At 38.9% G+C, this 18,309-nt stretch overlaps 1 protein-coding gene across 1 annotated transcript; it reads right to left on the reverse strand.

Annotated features, from left to right (window-relative positions):
- Window positions 1–3,911: 3,911 nt before the first annotated feature.
- RBM45 (RNA binding motif protein 45) lies at window positions 3,912–16,517 on the reverse strand. The gene is made up of 10 exons (XM_058028264.1): window positions 16,149–16,517; window positions 14,799–14,921; window positions 14,550–14,676; window positions 12,759–12,869; window positions 12,239–12,418; window positions 11,226–11,355; window positions 9,944–10,040; window positions 9,454–9,620; window positions 7,870–8,066; window positions 3,912–4,370 (listed from the first exon to the last, which is right to left on the reverse strand). Exons 1-9 carry the CDS (start codon window positions 16,425–16,427, stop codon window positions 7,874–7,876), a joined length of 1,407 nt encoding a protein of 468 aa, XP_057884247.1. The 5' UTR covers window positions 16,428–16,517; the 3' UTR covers window positions 3,912–4,370; window positions 7,870–7,873.
- Window positions 16,518–18,309: the final 1,792 nt, after the last annotated feature.

The raw sequence follows: 18,309 nt of genomic DNA on the forward strand, positions 1-18,309 counted from the left end.
CAAACAGTCAAGGCATAGATAAGAGACATGTTTTTAAAAAAGATTTTTGTAAATTACACCTTGCATTTTTGCCAATTCATTGAATTATGAAAATCTGTGAGAGTACAGTAGTAATAATAAGTGAATGGAAGTGCTTTAAAGAAAAAGCATGAAGTAGAGCACCAAAGAACATTTAGGAGTGCGTGATAATAAACGAGGCAGAGGGAGACCTTGGGAGGCAGGCTCATGGCAGGCAGAAGCTGTGCAAAGAAAAGGCAGGCACCAGCTGATGGAAACTGGATGTGCCCCAGATTAGGGGAGTGCCATAGGAGTGAAGAGCCATCTCCAGGAATCAGAAAGCACAGCTGCCAGTAGGATCCAGTAACCAGATCAACATCCCCTTTTTTGACAGATACTGACCACCCAGCACAACCTTATTTACTGTCCTCTCTGAGCCCTGTTTAGGACTGAATTGCTTAGAATACTTCTAGATGAGCACTGTTACACCTCAATAGCCTAAAATTACTTGTGTGAAAAGTTTCCTGATGATGCAAAATTACTCAAGGTAGGCAAAATGAAAACTGACTCTAAGCAGCTGTAGAAAGATCTGACAATAGTGAGCAATAGGGCAATGACACAGTGGCTGAAAACCTGTCAATAACTAGGAACTAATGTAAACAACCCTAATGAATATAATGAAAATAATGAAAGTAATGAAAATAACCCTTACTAAACTTACATAATTATGGGCTATAAATTAGCCTTTATTACTTGGAGTCATTGTGAGTAGTTTTCTGCAAACACTGGTTTGCTGCTCAGCAGTAGTCCAAAAGGCAAACAGTGTTAGAAATTGCTTCAAAAGCAGCAGAAAACAAAGTAGGAAAGCTCATTACAACCCTGCTAAATGTCTTTGCACTTGAGTGCTGTGTACAGTTCCAGTTCCTTTATATGATAATGTGAAACTAGAAAATGCATGTATGCAACTGAAAAAATATATGCAGAGGTATGGGAGTGCATCTGTGTGAGGAGATAATTCTAGCTGAAGAGCAGACTGAGAAAGGATTGCCTTTTGATCTATAAAATTCCCAGATACACAGGAGGCTGACAGGAAGCAATCACGTGCTGGTTTTTATCACACAAGACTTTGGGAAGACTCAGTAAAAGATCAGGCAGAGGGTTTAAAACAACAGCTGGGAAAAAAAAATTCATACACTTATTAAATTAGAGTTCTATTTAGAACATCCCTATTACATAAAAGAAACCAGAAAAACAAACCTGAAATGCAGTTTGTCAGAACTCCAAGAATCTCTGAAGACAAACATGATAAATCAGCTGGAGTGTTCAATCTCACATAAACAAAGTCTGTATGGTTGATAGTATAGTTAACTATATCCACTCAAAAATAACACAAAGTTTGTTTCATACTTGATTTTGGCAGTGGTTAGCAGTCCCAATACTCATTTTCAGCACAATGCATGGTTTCTTTACTGCTCAGAGTGCAAAACCAAAGCAGTTTAAACACTTTGAACTATACATTTTAAACAGAGAAAAAAATCTCTGGTTAGAAGTGTTGTAACTATAATCCTTATAACCCTGCTGGCTACTACCAGCCCTCTGCTTTCTATTCTAGACTCAGTTCTTTCAAGCTTCAGTATTTAAAGGACTTGTTCTTAGTACCTCCACTAGAATAGCTTTAAAAGGGTCACAGTGGTACAGTTTCCTCTGCACTCCCTGAGAACTACCTACAAATTTATTTTTCCAAAGCAACAGCTTCAAAGTTTCAGAGGGTCTCCAGGATAAAATTCCAAGAATGCTGTTATATATGGGCATCGAGGCCATTTTTGGATCCTTGGCCTTTAAACAGGCAAAGGGTAAAACCCAGTGACAGCTGTTTATGGATAACCCATGTCTAAAATTCTGGCCATAATTTTAAGTAGCTTACTTGGTATGCTACCACACAGAAGAAAGGCAGCAAATTTTCATGTCCCCAGCATTATTATAAGAAGTGAATTCAGAATAGAAGTGAATTTTGTAGACTTGATTAAAATTTAAAAATATCAGTGGGTCAAAACACACACTGCATGTATTCACATGTCATTGCCTTTGATTTTGTTTTGCTGATTCAACATAACTTCCCTCCTGCTATCCTTAGCTATAACAGACACACACATAAGAAAGGGGATTTAGTGTACCCAGCATGAAGATAAATCAGCATTCCAATACTTAAAATAACTTTTAGCCATCTTGCAATTTTATTTGTGAAGCTGCTTATAATTTGAAGTTTAGAAAATATTTCGAGCACATATTTGCATTTTCAATAGTTTTTATGTACACATACTCTGCTCTGTTAACACTGCCCTGTATCTTTTAAAATGGCATCTGAAAAATTTACTCACTATCACTTTCCAAAGACAGATCTTGGCCAGAAGAGCTGGAAGAATTCCCAGTGAAACTTCTGTACTCCCAAGCTCAGAATTTGTAAACACTTTCTCTAAATATAGAGTAGGATTTGATCAGCAGTTAACTCTTCAGTCTTAATAAAGTCCTGCAGATATTGTGTATTAGATATTGAATGTTAACACTGGACCTTCCCAAGGTCTGCAGAATTTGAAGATAAATTCCTAATAAAAGAATTCAGGCGTGAGAGCAGGCAGATGTATAAAATAGATTAAATCAAAGTCTCATATCAATATTTATTTCTTACTTTTTTATAATCATAAAATTATTTCTACTGGACATAATTTAGTGTGATTTGTGAAATCTCTATTATCTCATTTTCAAAGATACAAAAGTCTTGTTCAACACCAACAGAAACTATGGCTGATGAACACAGCTGAAATCTAAGTCACTTATAGGTAAGCACACTAACTTCTACTTGTCAGCATCAAAGCACTGATACTGCAAAATAACACACCAGAAACCCAGTTTTGGTCAATTCACTCACCAGCATCAAAGGGAATTATGAGCGACACAGGATTTTTTCCAGTAGAGGAACCTAAGGCTTACTCTCACAGCAGACAGAGATTTTACTTACCAGTGCAAGGACCTAGAAAAGCAGCCTGCCACTTATTAGCAGTGCTATGTAACAATTAAACAGGGAGTGATGATATCATATCCAATCAAAAGTGTATTTACACAAACTGTTACTTAGCCAAAGAATAGATCATGAATGCTTTCAGGAAATGCACTGAACTCTGAGAGCAATAATGACTTTATTCTAAGTATCTTCTAAAAACCTTTACCCAAATAGTAAAACTGACTCCATGCAAGTCACTTGATAGCCTGATTCAGCAGTGACTAAAAGGGAGACAGCTGAAAACCAAACTCTCCAAGCAGTGTCTTGAACCCTTAGAAATCAAAGTGGGAAGAAGGTTTTTTGGAGCTCCAGCCTAATTCTGTTCAGTTGCAGACCTGACTGAACAGGCTGGCAAGGGCGCTCCATAGCCCAAAGCAAGAATGTACACAGAGCACTGACCTTCCATGCCCAAGGATGCCACAGCCCACTGTTCCCAGAGACATGTAGTAATAAAAACAAGATTGAGAACAACTAGAAAATGGCATTGTTGTAGTTTGTAACATCAAGCTGTAAAGGATATCTACCAACCCTCTGTGTGTGTTGAATGCTCCCTCAAGCAACCGTTAGGACCATTCCCACATGATTCTTCTTCCCATCTTGGATGGCCTAACACCACCACCAGTTACTCAACTTTTGAGTGTTTACCCTCCTAGGGATGTTTATACCCCCTAAAGACACAGGCATCCATCCCACTAAGCTGGGCATTTTGGCACAGGAGACTCATCAAGCGGCCAATTCTACCAACAAAATATTTAAGAATGTACTTTCTACCAACAAAATATTTAAGAATGTACTTTGAATTATTTTCTTGATTACAGCAATTTTCTTAAATCTAGATGAATACTGTCATGTCTGCTGGCGTTGTTAAAGTTACTTTATTTTCTTTGAATTAACTGCTGTACTTCACTTTTCAATGCAATTTAAATCATGAGAGATGTCTTCTATTTTAACAGAATCTGAATCATTATCAATTAACCACTCAAGTCAGAAAATGCTGGCTCCTTTATTTCCTCCATCATTGTAATTTCCATCTTATAGGAAGGATTCAGGTAAAAACAAGAGCTATTTCTGTAATACAAGGTTATATACTATTACAAGAACAACCACCAGTTTACAGTTTTTAATGCCTACAGAATTTTCAAAACTGCATGTCTGCATATTCAGAAAGAGAAAGGATCATAGAGAGATCAACTAAGTAACAATAACAAATAAAAAGTTGTCACTGAAAAAAGCTGTCACTGTCCACAGGAACCATGTCTAGTCACGTTTTCAGTCAGTCAGTCAGCTAGCTGAGGGTCATGTCATTACTTAGTTTCTGTAGAAAAAACACAAGCACAAAAATAGTATCAAAAAGCAACATACCTATTTTTATTTCAAAGTACATATTAAAAATATAATAATTACAACAGCATATAAATAAGGCTTTCAATATCTTTAGAAGAATAATACTAAAGTTTTAAGCATGCTTCTTTAACTTTTAAAGAAGTGCCTCTTTCAGCTGTATGTAAAAGCCACCATTTTTTCTGCAGTACACTGTTGATATAAAATACAGCTATTTTTTTTTCAATATACACAACTATGATACAATTACCATTTAAAAACATTTTTGTAGAGCAGTAAATCATTAAAATATATTAATACTAATATCAGGATTTCAATAAAGGTTTAAGTCAAAAAATTGAATGCAAATGAAATCAGTGATGCAGTACTTCTTCCAGACAAGAATAAAGAAAGACAAAAATAACCAAGTATTTTATGACAGAAAAAAAAAATTCAACTTAATCAGTAACTAAATAATTATTAAAAATACCCAGGTTTTTTCAGCAGGGGAAAAATGCAATGAATCCATTTTCTGTGGGTTGAAGTCAATCAGCAATGAGTATCAAAAGCCACAGAACTTTGCTCCACATATCTATGCCTGGCATTTCTAACACAAGCTGGTTAGAAACTCTGCTTTCTAAGGACTGTTTTAAAATCATATGACAGACATTTTGGGTGGGTTTGGGGTTTTAGTTTTGTTTGCTTGTGGGTCTCTTGCTTAGTAGTTTGGAGGGGAGAGGATTTTCAAGGGTGGGGGTGATATTTAAATAGAACTACTAGGTAGCAATGAAGATTAATTGGAATGCCACAATGCATTCTTCTGACAGCAAATTCTTCCCTTCCTCTTCTATTTTTGAATGACACTGTGTGTGTAACCAGCATCAGACACTGCAGTGAGCTTTTCACAAAATATCCAAGTGACACAAAGAAAGGTCTGCTTTTAGCAACTGACTAGAAGTAATCACTGCAGTTATCTTCTCAAGCCTACACTGATGTAAAGCAAGATAATTTGAAGTGATTATTTCAGCCATAAATATTTGCTTAGCAGAAAAGGGAATAACCTCACACCCCAAAAAACTTACATTAGAACTTAAACTGGTGAAGAGAACCCTACTAGTCTGTATTTCCATCTTTTCTCTGCTACTTTTAACTATTCATATAAACAAATTAGTTTTCATTGACTGGTAGAAGAACCAGAACCAGAAAAATTCATTAGTGGATTAGTTCAGAATATTAATAGATGTGTATTCAAATTTGTCTGATAAACTAAGTTTGTTGCAAGGTAACAGAAAGTTCTTATAGTCAGAAGTTTGCATTGCAAAAGCATTATGAGCAGCACACTGTTACCATAAAACCTCTTTTAAGAACCAATTTTGTAAATTGTATTTATAAAATGCTGTTTGCATAAGAAGGTGTTGGGGAAAAACTTCAAATGTGTTAAAAAATTAATATTGTACTTAATTATTACATTGTATTACATTTATTTTCATAAAGATTCTAGAATTCACAGGTCTTATGAATTTTCATCAGAAAACCTTGTATAGAACAGACTATTTCAGAAATTCAGTCACCTTGTTAGAGACAAAAGGCAAGCAGCACAACAGGACTTTAGAAAGGATTTTTTTGTTAAGAGGCAATGATTTCCTTAAGTGAAAACTCACAGAAGTTTTAGCTAGGAAGGTTATTTCCTACAGCTAAAGTTGAAAATGAAAAAAGTTAGTATTCGCACATCTTTAAAAAAAAACCACAACTATTTCAGAGGTAGGGAGAATTGCATCTCTTTTCACATGCACAATTTAACACTTTAATCAAAAACAAAATATAAGCCCCTAAATTACTGCAAGCTTGTCAGACAGTGGGAAAATCACTTTTATGGGCAAGCCCTTTTGAAAGGCAATCTTTCCTTTTAGGTACGACTTCATTTGTAATTAAGAAACCAACTAAGGGACAAATGAACAAGTAATGCTGTCTCTCTATCCTGAAAAGAGATAGATGCCAAGACAACCTGCTAAGAAACCTTAAAATTGCATTCATCAGAGTCGCTGATTAAAAAAAAAGTTTCAATGAAGTTTTAGCTATAATTCCATGCAGAAAAAGAATGCCCAGAAATCCAACTTATTAAAACAAAAGTTGTGTACAAAAACTAAGGCCATGTTTAGTATCTGCTGCTTATCAAAAAAGCAACTGGGAGGTCCTTAGAAGAAAAGGAGCTAAAGAACACTTTGGGCAAAAGCTTTTTTTGGTCTTTGCAACTCTGGGGTCACAAAGAATATCTATACAAAGAAAGGTACAAAGAGTGAAGCTTAGAGGGAAAATACTGATGCAAACACAGTCATGTGATATTTTCTGAATTAGTTAAATCAACACTTCATATCCCCTAGGAAGACAGTATGGTACTGCAAATATCTGGAAGTTATAGTAATATTTGAGAGTTATTTTGTAGAAAAAAAGGCTTAGGCTTTTTTCTACCCCACTTAGGCTTTTCTCCCCCAACTATATTCACCTTTGGCAACAGTCCTATGCTGAAAAAAATAATTCAAAAATGTGATGAAAGTCAATATGATTTGAAGCAAAGCAATGTTTTAAAAGAACAGCAGAATTTTGGTTCCCGAAGGCAGTAAGATATAAAGCATCTCTAGGAGTTTAGCTAGATTTTACAGGCCATAAGCATAAAATAATTAAGTTCTCAAACACCTATCTCAATTCCTTAACCACAGGCTCTGCTTTATTTTCTCCACAATCACATATTTCAATCACACCTAATTTCTGAGACCCAAATATCCCAAGCCTTTGGTTTCACCTGACAATCTTACCTGTCCGCCCCAACCTTTTTTTATTTACCCCGTCACTCCTCTGCCCTTCAAAGGCTCAACCTTTCATCTTTAACCAATGCCACTGAGGGCATATGATAGTAATGAAAAAAAAGACACACACAAGCTTATGTCTGTTTCACTGTTTATTTTTTGCATACTCTTTTCAATGTCAGCTGATTCTCCCAAGTACAAAAGTGATATTTCTATGAACATCCAGATTGATTTTAATCAACTGGTTCATTTTGTTTTTCAAGGATTATAAAAATTGATTTTTATAAAATAAAGTGCACATGCGTATATATATAAAAGCATACACACACCCATATAGATAGATATATATATGCATGTGTCTGTGTGTATACACACACAGATATATCAAAAATTATATATATGGAAATATATATTATATATATAACTAAAGTATATTATAAAGTACATATATTACATATAACTACAGTAATATATATATAATATATATATATATAACTAAAGTGATATGTATGTATATACATACACGTGTGTGTATGCACACACAGATATATCAAAAATTCTATTTCAGTTTGCTAGCTAAGAATAGAGTTTCTCATTCTGTGTTTGTATCTACCTGCAAACTCTTAGCCTGTCCCTGAGTGAGGTACTCCAGCGTGGGTAGGGAAGAGCCCAGCTGGTGGGGGCACTCACCTGCTCAGTAAGTTCTCTGGCGCTTGTTGGGCTCCTCGGAGGGTGAGTCTGCCAGCCTCACCTTCAGCCTCACACCATTCACAATCTTGCCATGCAATGCAGTTATGGCCTCGCTGGCACTTGCTCTGTCTGCAAATTTTGCATAGGCCACATTTTTTCCAGCCACAAGATAAACACTTATCAATTGTCCAAAACGACTGGGGGAGGAGAAAAAAAGAAAAGGTCATTTACAGATTTTCCTGCAAAAAAATATCCAGTCTAAAGCACATATGATTTGTTAACTGCAAAACCAGGATGTTTATATCTATGCTCCCAATTTGCATATTCCCCTCTCTTGAATTAGGGGCAGAAGTACAAATGAACACTAAAAGGTTCAGATGTTTTCTATGAAATACTACAACAGAGCCACAAATATCAATTATCTCTCTCTTACTTACAAGAATATGTAAAGCTGATAAATATTACAGTCCCCAAACACCAAATGGCACTCAAAACACCCCACAAAAACAAAACAAGAAAAAGCCCCAAAGCAACCAAAAATAAGACATACACACCCAAGCTGGCAGGTAATTTGGAAGCTAAATCTGCATCTCACTTAAATGAACTTGCACAGTTGTAATTTTATCTTTGAAAAGGTGTCACTGAAATGACTCAGAAAGCAAGCATTGCAGCTTCAGGCAAAAATAAGAGTATTGTTTTTTTCTATTTTTTAGGAAAAATAGAATACTCATATGATTCTTAGACAGATCCATAAGTATTTTTTAAAAATTGTCTGCTTGCTTCTTACAGAAGTTATGCTAAACTGTCAAGTCTCAGGTCCATACCCTTTTCCTCCACCAGTATCTGATTAAGAAAATCCACTATATCATACTGGTAAAATTTTGACTTCCACACAAACTGCTTTCCCCTCCTGATTCTTTTAAAATATTTTGGCTTTCCAAAGATTTATTGCAAATTCAAGCTATTAGAAAAGGAAAATATCTCTTTTTTCAAGAGTATATTACAAATTAATAATATAAAATAGTGAAGAACTGCTAATTACAGATTTTTTTAAAGATGGCAGAAATTATCTCAAGTCTTTGCTCCACATAGGGAGATACAAAGAACAGTTGAAATAGTGTTAGAAGGATGCAAGCCATTATAGTGTATCAGGTACACCTACAACAACACCCTACACTTGCTCCCCGTAGGTTACTGTGGAAATTTATCAAAATAGGTAAATGCCTAAAAAAGATAAGTAAAAGAAAATGTAAAATTAATAAGGAAATAGCAACTGGAACTACTACATTTTTTGGTTAAAAATCTGCATCTGAAGACTAGACATTTTACTTCAGATTAAGTAAATTGATAATAAAGTTGCTATACTGATGATACTGCAGATGTGCTTCAACGTGAATCCCATTACACACATCTTTCAAAAAGTAACTGTTACCTACTGTTCACTTAGGACTTCATAGTCACTGAGCACTGCCTTTTCTGGGAAGAGTTTTCAGGCCCTCTTTTATATTTTCAATATTTACTTTCAATATTTCACAGTTTGTTTCCTTTTTGTTAGGGAACACTTATTTGTAGACAGAGTCTTACCAGAACACATCCTCCAGTACATTTACTGGTAAAGGATGGGGATGAAAAAGTATGAAAAGCCTTTCCTTCACAGAAGTGTCAGGTGGAACTTTTTTTTTGGGTGGTGGAAGTATGGCATCTGTTTGGGGCTGCAGCAACTGTGGGGCAGAAGCTCCTCCAAATGCTTGCTGAAACAAGGGAAAAAAAATGCAAGCGTAAGTTAACTGGTGGTGGGGGGCAGAGGAAGTAATTTTACCTTTCTTACCATTTTTGTTCCATTACAGGACATAAATAGGCTCTGTGAGTTCTAATCTTCATTACTTTATTTACTTTAGTTATTTCATTAAACTGGACAACAAATCCAAGCAAGGTCAGACACACTTTTAGGGAATAAAGATGCAGCACATAGACCAGTTTGCAGAAGCAGGTGAGCAGTGCTCTTTATTGGCATCCGTGAGGTTCCTTACAACAACTCGGAAGCGCACCAACGGCGTCCGTGATCGGAACTTACAGGAGGCGTCCTGTACTGCTGCACCATGGCGCCGCTGCCGCGCAGCGCCGACGACACCTGCGCCGTCACCAGCTGCGTCGCCATCTTCCTGATCAGGCTGCAGGCACAAGTGACAACACACTGCTTTCAACAAAGAGCTGAGTAATCTTACATTTAGCAATAAAAAGTAAGTTTTAATAGGCATCAGAGTATCTCTAGAAATCTGTAATAACGAAAATCCCAACAGGCTTTCATGACAGCCTACGGAGAGATCTGAAAGCCTGCACACTAGCTGCAACTCACTGAAAACATTCATTCATTACCACTTGGAGGTACACAGAATTACTCTTTGGGGTTTTTAACACTCTAGAAGAAAAAAAAATTTTAAATTATTTCTACAAGGGCCCACTATATTTTGTGAGGCAGGCCTAAAAAGCAAAACAGACAAAAAAAATTCCATGTGTTTTCATAAAGAACACAGAGATTCAGTTCAGAGATCAAAATATTACCATAGAAAGTTTACTTCCAGCTGTCATTTTCCAGAGATTTTTCTTTGTTCTGTTTCAAAGTAAGAAAAAGCAATTGCTTTTTTTGCATAGATACACAGCCAGTGTTGCAAGACCGTGTAGGAATTATTGAAGAATGAAGATTGCAATGTCAGATCAGCCACGCACTTCTGAAGTGAATCACTCCACTGCCCCTCCTTACTGCCTTAATCTCCCAGAACAGGTTTGACGTGAACTAGACGTCAAACTAAGACAAAACACTCACTGCAGGAGATTACTTAAGCTGCTCCACCTTGTACTGGGCATTTAAAACACAGGAAGAAGTCAGAGATGGTCAAACAGCTGAGAATTCCCCACACTGTGCCAATATCAGATCCTCAGTACCCAGAAGTTTTACTCTACATATGTGCTTCACAAAACTACTACTTGCACTACTGTAAACACAACCAAGAGATGAAGTACATAAATCTAGTTTTAATTCATAAACCTCATCAAAAATACATTCCAGCCTTGTTACATGTTATTGACAGATTCTTGCCAAATCCTAAAATTTTAGATAGTATCTTAAGACTATGTATTTTAGTATTTTCTTAATCTACCAAGACTACTAAGTTTCAAAAGGCTGGTTCTAAACCATTCAAGAAGAAAACCCAAAACCGAACAGTTTCAGAAAATACTACTGGCAAGCGTGGCACAAGCTCACAGTGATAACTGACGTTACACCGTATGTTACAAATGTGTTTATTTTATATTTTGCTCTCCAGAATGTAACTTCCAGCTTTGTAAGTTGTACTTACTCTGAGCTGTCATTCCCATCTTCTAGGAAAATGACAGTTAGTCGATTTCCAGGAGGATACTCAAAGCCATGCAGTTTGTACTTGGCATATATAGCTGAGGCAGCAGTGCTGTACTGAATCACAGCGTACCCTGCAAGCACCGTGCACACAGCGTCAGCAGGAAACAGGGAACTCCTCAGAACAAACCACACTCACATGAGCAATGCATTTAAACTGCACATCAGTCATGGATGACACAAAATTCTTAAGTCTTTTTAGCACACATCATTATTACTTCATCACTTTTATTTGTGAAGGAAGCTTCAGTGAAATTTACTAGTGACAGATGAGCTGTATTTATGCTAGCTTGAAAAGCTGACAGTAAAACCATACAAGTGAAAACACATCTTCCTCACTACTCCAGAACTAGTAACAAAAGGATACATAATTTTATTTAAAAATGCAATTATCCCATCAACAGTGAATTTCAAGAACTGTAAAGTTAAAATATAACTTTCTGAATCATTTACATTTCAAATATCTTGGAGAAGAGATCACTTCCATATTTGTCTCAGCAGCAGTAAAACAAGACTGAAACCAAACAACCTTTCAGTAGAAAACATGATCCATTTTAGAATTATTTAATCCCCATTTACCTATGTCAACTTCTACACACACACATATTTCAGAATAAAAAATTCTGAAGATCTGTTTAGAGAACATTTTATTTTAATGTCTCATAATTTCTGAAACTTCTTCATTTATTCTGCCTCAAACTATTATTTTGACCAAAACCCACTTAGCATGACTTTGATTCTTGAGTTTTTATTATCTGAAGGTAAAGGTATAAGCCCTATGTTTAAACAGGGGTTCAAACAAAACTGAATTTTTGGGTGTATGCAGTGATAGCAGCAACAACCGCTTGTTTCCAATGAATGTACTGTATTTTGCAGTGCAAATTAATTAAGCATAATTACAAGGGATTCCCTTCAGAGAAAAAAAAAAAGATGAAAACCTTTTGTACTTTTACTTACCACTATTGGTATGAGGGTCTCTCTGCACATCACAATATTCCAGACCTGGAACTAAATCGAAGAGGGCGAACAGCTGCTCTTGAATAAAGGGGAGCCGAGACACCACCGACAGGCGCTTCGAGACTGGCTCTTGAATTCGGGTCTCAGCTTTTTCAAAGCTACAATATTCTGGCTGCATACCTCAAGAATCAACAAAATAATCTGAGTCATCATACTTGCATGCCTACATTTCATGCCCATGTTACATCAGACTTTTAAAAGTAATCCAAGTCAACTATATGCTGAAGGTGACGTGTTGATTTCACCAGTGCCGGTCACAAAATAACTGGGCAACCAGAGCAAAGCAAGCCATAAAAGTAGAGAGCTGAAATTCCTGGCCAGTTTCTAACTTCAACATCCAGTCTACTATTGAAGTGTTGACCTAAGCCTCCATCAGCTTCCCTTCCTCCAAACCACATTATTACTTAGTAACCATACTGGAGACTACAAATCATTCTTAGTGTAAAAAGCTGTGACTTACAAAATGGAAGCGTATTTCCTCTTAGTTCTGGTCTCATGACATTACTGTAATAATCGTGTTCAAAAGACTCAGATGACTTGTTTTTCGGTTCAGCCAAAATGGCCCTGTAGCCTGAAAGAAACAACCACACAGATAACAACACCTCAGCACATCTCAGTTATCTGACCAGGCCCACATTCTTCAAGTTCCATATTTAGAAACATATTATTCAGATAACCCAGTAAGTGCTGGCTTTAGAGGAATAACTAAATTATAACTCTTGAAGTCTGCCCAAACAATTTTATGAAAGTTAACAGCTTTCAAATGGAATTACTCCTACTCACAAGTTAAGCACGACAGAGGCTAACTGCCATGAGAGTGACTGAGCACTGGCACAGGCTGCCCAGAAAAGCGATGGAGTCTCCACGCATGGGGATATTCAAAGGTCACCTGGACATGATTCTGGGCCACCAGTACCCAGGTGACCCCGCCTGAGCCAAGAGGTTGAGCAAGATAACCTCCAGAGTTCCCTTCCAACTTCAACCATTCTGTGATACTTAGCAGGATTCTGAGATGCTCCAGAAGCCATCACCTGAACTTCTGTGCTAAAACAGTAGTTTGTGGATGTTTTACACTGATCTACGCTTTGTTTCTATGAAAGAAAGAGGTATTACACTCAAGCTATCCAACTAATTTCATTTTAACATCACAGCAAAAAGGAAATACAATTTGATTGTGAAGTAATCTCTGGTTCGTATTCCTATACACAAATATAATTTCTGTAAAACCATTTACGATAGATACAATGCAGAACCACCACACACATTACTAAGGAAAAAAGAACCAGAGAAAGCCATAAAAAAACATCAGAACAACAAATAACCACACCCCAAGTTGTTTCATATTTGTGATTAAGCAACACTGAACAGGATGTAGGACTGGAAGACAGCTGTTAGGCTTTTAGGAAAACCTTTCCTGTCCTGGATGAGCAAACCCAATTTCCTCTGCCTCTCCTCCAAAGTCTTGTGCTTCCAGCCCCTGACATCTTTCCACCAGCCTCACTCAAATTCATAAACTTTTGGTACTAGAGCATAAGTGACAAACTATAGAATCACAGAATGGTTTGGGTTGGAAGGAAACTTCCATATCATCGAATTCCAGCCCCCTGCCTTGGGAAGGGACACCTTGCACTACACCAGGTTGCTCAGAGCCCTATCCAGCTGGCCTGGAACATTTCCAGGGATAGGACATCCACAACTTCTCAGGGCAGCCTGTTCCAGTGCCTCACCAGGTGGCTGGTAATAAATAAAGCATACAAAGTCTTTCACTCTATAACAGATAAATCATGGCACTAAACAAAATCACACTTCCCCCAGTTTCAGTTAGCATGAATTTATTCTTAAATAAATGTGATCACAACAGAGTCCCTATGTATCATAAAATATATTTTATATAATCAATTTTATATCAAATATATTTTATTAAAACTGCCTATTTGCAAGGACAAATTAAAATATTTTCCTGTGTATGAAGCCTACACTACAGATCAATAATCATGCATAAAAGAAAACTGTGTCCATTTCCAAACTCTTCTCACTGATCCTACTTGCAGTTTGGTCCTGAAAAATCACAATCAGGTGACTGTTCTTAAAGAATGTTAACAATGCTATTATTTATTTGCAATGGAACTTTGTCTCAACATGTTTCTGCATCATGAATAATTTAGCTGCAAACAAAACTAAAAATTATAGGTGTATTATGATGATGCACACTTATTGGAAAAAACCCTTAAAGAATTCATTGGATTCTTACTTCGATCACACTCCTCAATTGCTAGGGCAGCTTGCGATGGTTTCAGGTACCTGACATAGCCCAAACCTTTACTTTCTCCAGTAGTCTTGTTTTTAATGATGCTGCAATATTCAATGTCTCCATACATCTAGAACAATAAAAAATATATTAATTTCCAATGTGAAAACCATTAAAAGTTCCATGTGGTATGCCCTTCTAATAATTTTAGAAAAAGGCATTTTAAAATAACAACAAACAGTGAATCAGAACCTTGAACTTCTCCCGCAGATCCTCCTCCGTGTAGGTTTTTGGTATCATAACAAAGATTCGTGTGAGCTCCTCATCTTCAAGATCTCGGTGGCTTCCAGAAGCTCTTGACTGTGCAATAAACACCTAACAAAATAATTACATAGTTAGCAATTACTGGCAAAAGGGTCTAAGACACATATGAACAAGCAAGTGAAATAGTTAAACTATTTTTGTATTTATTATTCACATAAGCTGCCTTAGCATGGAGAGAAAAGAACACCTGTGACCACCTGTGATAAAAGACCTACAAATACAATAAATCCCAAACAGAACAGGGGCCAGAGAAGTTCCTAACTGGGGATAATGAGGACTGGTGAGAAATACCACTGCTGATTCAGCAGCACTGTCAACATCACCGGTGTCAGGTAGCAAAGAATGCATTATTGTAACACACCTAGTACAGCAGTAGTAGAAACAAATAAGCAAGCAAGGACACAAGAAAGCCTAGCAGCTTAATAAAACCGGGCTACTGCAGCTCAGTGTGAAGCTAAGTTGGCAGGCCTACTGCTCTATCACAGGAGGATCACAGCTTCTCATATCTGTTACTGTTAAAATCTTTTTTAGTTATTGAAATAAATTTCATCTCAGAAGTGCACACCAGAAGACAACAAGGAAAAAAAGCCCAAGTAAATCACAAACAAACAAACAAACAAAAAAAACAAAACCAAAACAACCAAGTAAGAAAGACTTTCAAAGCAAGCCTGCTATTCAAAAGTAGCAACTGATTTCACAAAGCTCTTAATTTATTTTTCTAGTGGCCATGCAAGGGCGTGAAACTCAGATCTTTTGACTTCCAATGGCAAGCTCATCAGAAAATATTTCAGTGACTCAATACAAACTCATTCATACTTTCTTAGTACTTGGTGAACAGGAAAGCAAATCAGGAAGCTGAACAGTTCCATAAGTAAAAAAAAAAAAATAAAAGTTTTGGAAACGGTTCACAAGCTACAAAACCAATATAAAGCATACTGGCAAAACCAGCTCTATTTATTCCCAACTATTCTGCTTCCAACATTTAAAATATAGGAAAGCATCGTTGTCGGGAACACGCGCTCACTTCCGGGCGCGGCATTTTCCGCAGGCCCGCTCCAGCGCAGGCCGCCCGTGGGACTCGGGGGGCGGCCCGGCCTCACGGGAGCCGCGGCCGGCCGTGCCCGGGAGGGGCCGGGCCCGCCCGGGCAGTGCGGCCAGGCAAGGCCGGCCAGGCGGCGGCTCCCCGGGCCTGCTCCCCGCCCGCGGCTCCCGCTGCCCCCGCTCGGCCCGGCCCGGCCCAGCCCGGCCTGCGAGCCCCCGGCCCGCCCCCGGCCGCACCTTGATGGGCTTGCTGTCGGGGAGCAGGCTGCGGCCGTGCATCTCCTCCATGGCCCGGCAGGCCTGCGAGCTGCGGGCGAACTTGATGAAGGCGATGCCGCGGGACTCGTTGGTGCGCCTGTCCCGCAGGAGCCAGATGTTCTGGATGTCCCCGAAGGGCGAGAAGCGCTCCCGGATCAGCGCCTCGCCCGTGTCCTTGCCCAGCACCACGAAGACGCGGCTGTTGGGCGGCTCGTCCAGGCACTCGGCCGACAGGCGGATGCCGCTGCTCTCCTCCATGGCAGGGCCGCCGGACACCGCGGGCTTCTCCAGGGCTGCGGCAGGGAAGGGCAACAGCGCCTTTTCCGCCGCCGACACAGCGCGCCCGCCCCTTCCGCCGTCCCTTCCGCCGCCGCTTCCGCTGCACCGCCCCGCACAGTCCCTCACCGCCCCGCACAGTCCCTCACCGCACAGTCCCTCACGGCACCGCGCACACCGTACCGCGCACACACCGCACCGGTCGCACACCGCACCGCGCACACACCGCACCGCGCACACCGCACCGCTCACACACCGCACCGTCTCTCACGGCACCGCGCACATCGCACCGCTCACACCGCACCGCGCACACACCGCCCCACGCGCACCGCACTGCCCCGCGCACACCGCACCGCGCACGCACCGCGCACTCCGCGCCGCGCACTCCGCACCGCGCACTCCGCACCGCGCACGCACCGCGCACTCCGCACCGCACCGCGCGGCTATTCGGTGCCTGCAAGGACGGACGGAGGGCTGGCGGCGCGCGTTCTGCCTGCTCTTTTTCACAAGAAAATTAAATATTCAGAAATCCCGCCTCCCTGTCAGATAAGCAGATGCAGCTGACAAGTAGAAGGACGTGATAACATTTGGTACTTTTTCCATAGATCTACTTTTTCCATAGATCTGTGTTGAAAAAAGTGACATGCTCTCTATTCAGGAATATTATCAGTGCCACACTGCTGGAAAATATGGAAAGCACAAGACAGGACCAAATATTGGTACGATTTCCAATACTCAGTACACCAGGTCAGAAGGTTTCTATCTTTCCCAGAACACTGGAGTGTAGGGCAGATTTTAATTCCTGATTCTGGAGAGCTTTTAGATTTTGTTTGCTGGTCACTACCCCCTACTGGCATCGTGCTGTGCTGCAGTTGTTGCTTGACTACCGTCCCCTACTAGTATGCTATGACTGTTGGTCTTGTGCTTTTCACAGAGAAAGTCTTGAAAAACAGTGAAACATCTAAAAGGGAAAGTATTCTGTGTGAGTTTCATTGTTTTTGTTTATATTACTTGGATATAAATTATACTCATTGAATCAAGCTATTAATTTCATACACAGTCCTGTGTCCTGTTGTTTTTGGGTTTTTTTTCTGGTTACTAAAGTGCTTTAGAATTGTGTGACTTTTTTTTTCCTTATGATCCCTAGGAAACGTTTTGTGACATTCACTTTATACTAGAATTTCCTTCAATACATCATCAACACATAGTAACTATTTTTTCCCAGTAAAATTGTAGTGAACAAATCATACGGATGTTAGAACAAGTTTTGAAAAGAAAGCAAACAAACGGATACCTAAATTCACTTTAGACAATGGGAAGAGTCAGCTTTGGAGGACAGAAGAGAAATGTGAACGTGTCATTGCAGTAGTCTTCAGTACAAGAGCAGGCTTCTGTTGAAAAAGACAGGTTTTAGCAGGTTTGGAAAGAAACCATAATGGTTTTTCAACTTCTGTCAAGAGATTCCAGGAACTGGCTATTGACAACCCTTTTTCCAACACCCTTCAATGGAGCACAGCCTTGTGGAACTCTATGTCAATCTCATGCTCATTTTTTAAAACAAAGTATGAAATTAAATTTGGATGTTCTAGAATTGGAATTGTAAAGATGTTCACATAGTTTAGAAGCAGTAAGTAGTTGTATACGAAATGATACAAAGAACTGCAACTCTCCATGATGCAAAAAGGATTTATATTTTACTTGTTAAAGTGACACAAAGTATACCTTGTACATTTTATACTATACATCATTTGTGCTCCCATCCTCCTGGATTCTACTGGACTGCTTCCCCCTTTCAGACTATTTAGAGTAATAAGGTGTCTCTCCAAATGACAAATATAGTAATAAGGTGTCTCTCCAAATATTT

This window comes from Melospiza georgiana, chromosome 7 (assembly GCF_028018845.1).
Source record: "Melospiza georgiana isolate bMelGeo1 chromosome 7, bMelGeo1.pri, whole genome shotgun sequence".
In the NCBI taxonomy this organism is placed as follows: domain Eukaryota; kingdom Metazoa; phylum Chordata; class Aves; order Passeriformes; family Passerellidae; genus Melospiza; species Melospiza georgiana.